This window comes from Otolemur garnettii, unplaced genomic scaffold, assembly GCF_000181295.1.
Source record: "Otolemur garnettii isolate 467f Iridium unplaced genomic scaffold, OtoGar3 scaffold00039, whole genome shotgun sequence".
Classification (NCBI taxonomy): Eukaryota; Metazoa; Chordata; class Mammalia; order Primates; family Galagidae; genus Otolemur; species Otolemur garnettii.
In genome coordinates, this window is record NW_003852434.1 from 14,369,080 (window position 1) to 14,374,980 (window position 5,901).

At 44.4% G+C, this 5,901-nt stretch overlaps 1 protein-coding gene across 1 annotated transcript in view; it reads right to left on the reverse strand.

Moving 5' to 3' along the window:
* Positions 1 to 1,454: 1,454 nt before the first annotated feature.
* AFM (afamin) overlaps positions 1,455 to 5,901 on the reverse strand; it is a 17,808-nt gene continuing 13,361 nt past the window's right edge. The window contains exons 9-11 of the mRNA XM_012805322.2: positions 4,831 to 5,114; positions 3,244 to 3,376; positions 1,455 to 2,325 (exon numbers count right to left, since the gene is read on the reverse strand). Of these exons, the coding sequence (XP_012660776.1) occupies positions 2,305 to 2,325; positions 3,244 to 3,376; positions 4,831 to 5,114 (438 nt within the window). The 3' untranslated portion in view covers positions 1,455 to 2,304. The remainder of the gene's footprint in view (positions 2,326 to 3,243; positions 3,377 to 4,830; positions 5,115 to 5,901) is intronic.

Here is a 5,901-nt window from a genome sequence, read left to right on the forward strand (position 1 = left end):
GGTCTGTAATAAAATCTCACCTTATGCCCTTTACATCGGAGTATGTCTCAAGTCTGTCCGTTTGGGCTAAGTTGGGAGGATTTCTCGGACCCAACATTATCAGGCATACCCCTGGCTGTACCTGTGACTCCATCCCAGAATCAGAGGCCCCAGATTCAAACCTTGCTTCCACTAATCATCAATTACATTGCATTGCACAGATGATCTTCCCAAGTCTTAGGCTCCCTGATTATAAAATGGAAATAAAAATGACACTTACTGTTGCCAGAAGACAAGCCCCAATGGATAGAAAGAGCACCCAAGCACTGTGTGTATAAAAGGAAGGGCCTTATTTCAGCTGGCGGAGCACGTGGCATAGAAGAATTGGAAATGGCAGTACTTCCCATCTGGCTTGGTCTTTCCCTTTTTATCTCCAGTCAAAAAGTTCTAACATTTCTCATTAGTCAGTTTGAATTAAGCAGGAGAAGTTATTCCAGCCCTCACAGAACTACAGGATTGTACAGACGTGGAAATTTCCAGGTCCCAGAAAGTTAAGTGTACAAATTTCTAAGAGCCGAGTCACCATGGAGAGGATCCTGCAGGTGTATGCTGGGGGTCTCCTTGAGAAGACCTCTGTTCTCCCGGACCTTACCTTTCCCAGGTATTCTATCTCACTACTTATAGACTTTTTAGGATTAAATGAAATAATGCAATAAAAGTGAGTTAGGGAGGCACTCGACTGGCAGAGATCTCACAAACCACCAAGGCTTGTACCAAAGCTCTTTATTGGTGGGGGAGGGAGGCTGCAGAGCAGCACCAAGGAGGAGAGAAAAAGAGAAGAGAAAGGGGAGAGAGAAGAGAAAGGGGAGAGAAAAGAGAAAGAGAGGAGAGGAGAGAGGAGGAGAGAGAGGAGGAAAGAGAAGAAGAGAGAGGAGGAAAGAGAAGAAGAGAGAGAGGGAGAGTAGAAGATAAGGGGGAGAGGGAGGAGGAAGAGAGAGAGAAGAGAAACATACCCTTGCACAGGGAAGTCTCAGAATGGTGACGGGCTGGTGGGATAACCAATAAGGAGTTACTGCTCCTGCAGAAAGAGCTGTTAGGGGCAGGCAGCGGGTAATTGGAACAGGGTGATGAGGTAAGCGGGCCATTCTCTGTGCTTGGTAAGGAGTTGTAACTTTAAGAGCAGGAAGGGGCTTTCTGAGGCAATTATCTAACAAAAAGTACCTGGAACAAGGTTTGGTACATTGGGAACAGGGAACCGCCAGCTGCTGGGGCAGCAGCAGTTGCAGCAGTGATCCTGCACCCTCAGTTCCCGTCTCCTCCCGGGGGCAGCAGGACGGGGATCTAAGGGCTGGACCCTCCCAGTTGCAGTGCAGAGTTCCGACCTCCACAGGGGAACCAGGCAGCGAGCAGGAAGAGCTGACAGAATGAAGGGTCAGGGCTGCTTAATTCTGTGGACGCACAGCATTAGCCTGAGAAACGGCTTTACCACTTGGTGTTTATTGCTTGCTATGACAACAATCACAATCATTGCTTGTGATTCCGGGCGAGACCACAGCAGCATCCTTTCACTTTGTTCTCAAGAAATGAAATTCACCACAGGACAGTTAGGAAGCCCAGAAGTTGGTCATTGCTAAAAAGAAAAAATAACAGTTTATGCATTAAAAGGCTATAAAAGGCTGTAGCTTGGGTGATAGTCATATATTTAAAATAACTGGCATTATTCACTGTTTTGCCTTTTGTGGACCAACACCCACCCTCTGTCGAGGTCCAGGCCTCTCTTCCCCAACACTGAATTTCACTGCTATATCTATGCAACATTTTCTTCCTAAAGTTTATGTTACATAAACAGAAGGCATCTCTTATACATCTTTTTGAAATCACAAACATATTGCTTTTTGTTTGCGTAAAATTGTGCCAGTCATATCTCAGAGAGATTTTTTTGAGTCTTGGAACCAGGGTACTGAGACTGTCTGCCTACCCCAAACCTTGAGCAAGTACCCCCTTATTTCTATCAGCTTCAAAGATTCCACTCTCTTGGTACAGACAGCTGAACACAATAGCAGAAAGGCAGAGGCTGCTCCGAAAGCTGCTTGAGTAGTAGGAGAAGTGGGGCGTGGACACAGCAGAGCCACCGTGCACGGCAAGGCCTGACGCCCAGAGAGCAGCACAGACCAGGACGGGCTCTGTCAGCTGCAGAGCACACGGGGTGGACCAGTAAAGCCTGAGGAAGCCACAGAGACAAAATGAGATGAAAATGCTCCCGACATTTGTTTGAGAATGAAGGACCTTTGATGCATTTTACTTTGTTTCTCAAGCAGCCTGGCTTCAGCCGTCAATGACAGGACTCTGAAAGGAGAAAAAAAAAGAGAGAGACAAATTTGCTGCTACCATTTAAATTTAGAGAAGCATGTTGCCCTGAATTTTGGAAAGAAAACGCAAACCCCTCCTATATTGTATAGAGAGACAATGAACACTCTTTCTGCAAGCGAACTTGAAATAGACATCCAAGGCCTCCTACAAACTTCCAATAAATTCAACCCTCCCTTTACACGGCTCTAATGGGCATACTCAGATAAATGCTAGATATTAATAGTGTCTAACTAAAATTAATTACCTTATTTTTAAAAACTAAAGCGTACCAAAACCATTTCCTGCATACTAAGCACTCACTCAGAAAATTAGAAGGCTCTCAACCAGAATGAGAGGCATGCCTGTGTGCGCCACTGGGCGTGAGTGCAGTGTTGAGTTTGGGAGTGGAGCGGGTGTTTCCAGGAAAGAAATAACGAAAAAAAAAAGTCCAGCAGGAATGAGCCGGCACTTCCATGGAGCCATCCATCCAGGTTGATGTTCCCAGGCAGCTGGGGCACCACTGCTGCGGGGAATGGACGCAGACTCCACCACCGCAGAGACGCTGAGAACGTCTCTCCCCTCTTCTCCTCCTACCCTCACCCTTATGTGTCCCGCACGGATTCTCAGCTGAGGGACGTTGGGACAGCCACCCCTTGAAGGACTTTGCTTTCGGTTACATGATCAAGACCTCAGGATCAGCATCCAGAGCTCCAACTGGCTTTTCTTAAACAAAAAGACAGAGCCTGCGGCCTGTATCAGAGGGACCTCTGCATACTGGCTGTGTGGCAACTGTACGTACGCTCAAACCAGACCTCGCAGCCATTGCAGAGAGGAAGCAGATTCCCACAGGGGTCAGTTTTATTTTATCTGACCAGGAATACCAGCTGAATGTCAGGAGAAAGGAAACATAACTACCTCTTCCTTAAAGCAGGCCTCGGGGGCCTCTGCCTCGCAGCACTTCTCCACCGCCTTAGTGACTCTTGTGAACAGAGTCTGCAGCTGCTCAGCTGTGAGTTCCCGCCTTCGCTTCACCAGGTTGACAAGAAACCTGCAGCCAAAGGTGTCCAAGAGAATTAAGCAGGCTTCCTGCAGCACCTCTTCCCAAAATGCTCCTCACAGAATCACATGCCTTGAAGTCTCAACTTGGGTGACTGTGAAAGCTAATAAGATATTCCACTTTTGAATAAACTTTCTTGTTAAACTTACAGAATTGATCCCACAGAAACATGCTTTGGAGGGTTATATAATGAAAGACAAAATGATAAAAAAGTGTGATAGGAGAAGTTGGATAAAGCGTACAAAAATCAGGTAAATAGGAGTGAGTTCTGGTGTTCAAACAGTTCAGTAGAAAAAGTATCGCTAATAACAATTTATTGTAGATTTCAAAATAGCTAGAGAAGAATTGAATGTTCCCAAGATAAAGAAAAGATAAATGTTTGAGGTGACAAATATCCAATGACCCTGTCTTGACCATTACACAGGTATCAAAATATCACATGTGCCGAAAAATCCATACAAACACTATATATCAAGAAAAAAGATACAAAAGAAGCAATTCAAGAAAGAAGCTGTTACAACTAAGTGTGACAACTGCCACAGATATTACTCACTTCCTTGATTTCCAGTCATCTCTAGAATTCCAATGTTTTTCAAACTGCAGGTTGCTACCATCGGTGGTCTCAAAAGTATATTCTTAGAGTAATTTTTCAAAGTAATAAAAATATTTCATGCATAACAGTAGAAAGAATAACAAGCCCTGAAGGCCCATCCTCCACATTTAAGGATTAACAACATTTTACATCTCCTCACTTTCATTTATAAAATGAAAACAGAATAGTTAAATAAAACAGAGCACACTAGAGTGGGACAGGCTAGAAAACATGAAAGTTCACTACACTATGAGTCTTGCACGTAATAAGAGTGAGAATTTACATCCTGTAAAAATGAGAACATGGGGCAGACCTTTCTCATACACAAGATTGTAGACACATGTCTACATTTAATCTTTCTTGAAAAGTCTTGTCTACAACCTTCAATCCTTCTTTAATAGCTAAATGCTGTTTCCACTACACTTCATACAGATGCTGCCTAAATCCCAAAAAAACGGGTCTTATTCCTTAGCATTTAAAGCATAGCCTGAGAAAAGGGAAGTAAAACTCTTATCCCTTTGGGCCTCCCCTTTTTTCAAACACTGGGTGAGATTCTCAGAGCATTCTCTCAGAAAATTCAAGCCATTGTGAACCTGCCTAGGAGCCGTTTTTTCCGGATACCCTAACTCACCTTTCCAGATCATACTCCACTGGACTCTCCAAGTCTCTTTCAAAGGAAAAGACAAACCAGGCTTTTATTTATAAATAATGGCAATTAACTTGCCCTGATGTTCAGGGCAGTTTGGTGGAAGGAACAGGATTGTGATACCAAAAGCACACGTCTGTTACAGTGAACCTCACTCACACGTGGGCGTCTTCAGCTAAGGAAAAAGAGAAATGAAAGAATGTTCACCTGTCTTTCCTTCTCTGAAGCTCCTCATTCCCAGCTTGACACAAGTCGGCAGGAAATGTAAATAAATCTTTAGAAGTAGGAGGAGGCACATATGTTTTATCGACTTCCAGACCCTCAAAGCAGTATCTTCTGAAGGCAAAGTTTGTTCTACAACAGTGGTCCACAGCAGGGTTGATGGTTCGGTTTTTATGTACTCCACACAACTCTCCAAGAACTAAATCCACCTGTACCCATGAGAGTTGGAACCCAGAGGTGATTTTGAGACTTGAATGGAGTTTTGAACACTGTGGTTAGATGAATCACTTCTAAGATCATTATTTACCTTACTCAGAACGACACAGACACTCACAACACACTACTAAGTACAAAGAAAAACAGAGGGGAGGGTCCTACATGGCTTTGAGACCAAAATGTAAGCCACAGCAATTTAGATTTCTACAGGTGACTTTCCTGGTGACATGTACACAAACAGTTGTCAGCAAAGAGCTACAAACAGCCAAGTGACGGTGACACCCAAGCACTGTGGCCCCTGGGGTTTATCCCCCTCCTGCGACATCCTCTAGAGCACTCTCCACGCAGCACTAGCATTCAACACCCGACTGCTGGGAGCAGCAATTTTCTTACAGGAATTCTGTAACATTGCTTTAAAATTATGAAGTTTCCTACATCATTTTAAAACAATATTGTGATTCTTAAATTATTTGCATAATAAATCACTTCTGTTTTTTAGCACAAATGGACCCTGACAAAACAAATCACTTCTAATATAAAAGAAATGAGAAGCCAGGTGTGGGGCTTCACGCCTGTGATCCTAGCATTCTGGGAAGCTAAGGCCGTTGGATCACCTGAGCTCAGGAGCTGGAGACCAGCCTGACCAAGAGGGAAACCCCATCTGTACTGAAAATAGGAATAACTAGGCAGGCAGGCGTTGTGGCCGGCGCCTGGAGTCCCAGCTACTCAGGAGGCTGAGGAGGCGGGAGGATCACTTGAGCCCAAGAGTTGGAGGTTGTTGGAGGTTATTGTGAGCTATGATGATGTCTCGGCACTCTACCCAGGGTGACAAAGCAAGAC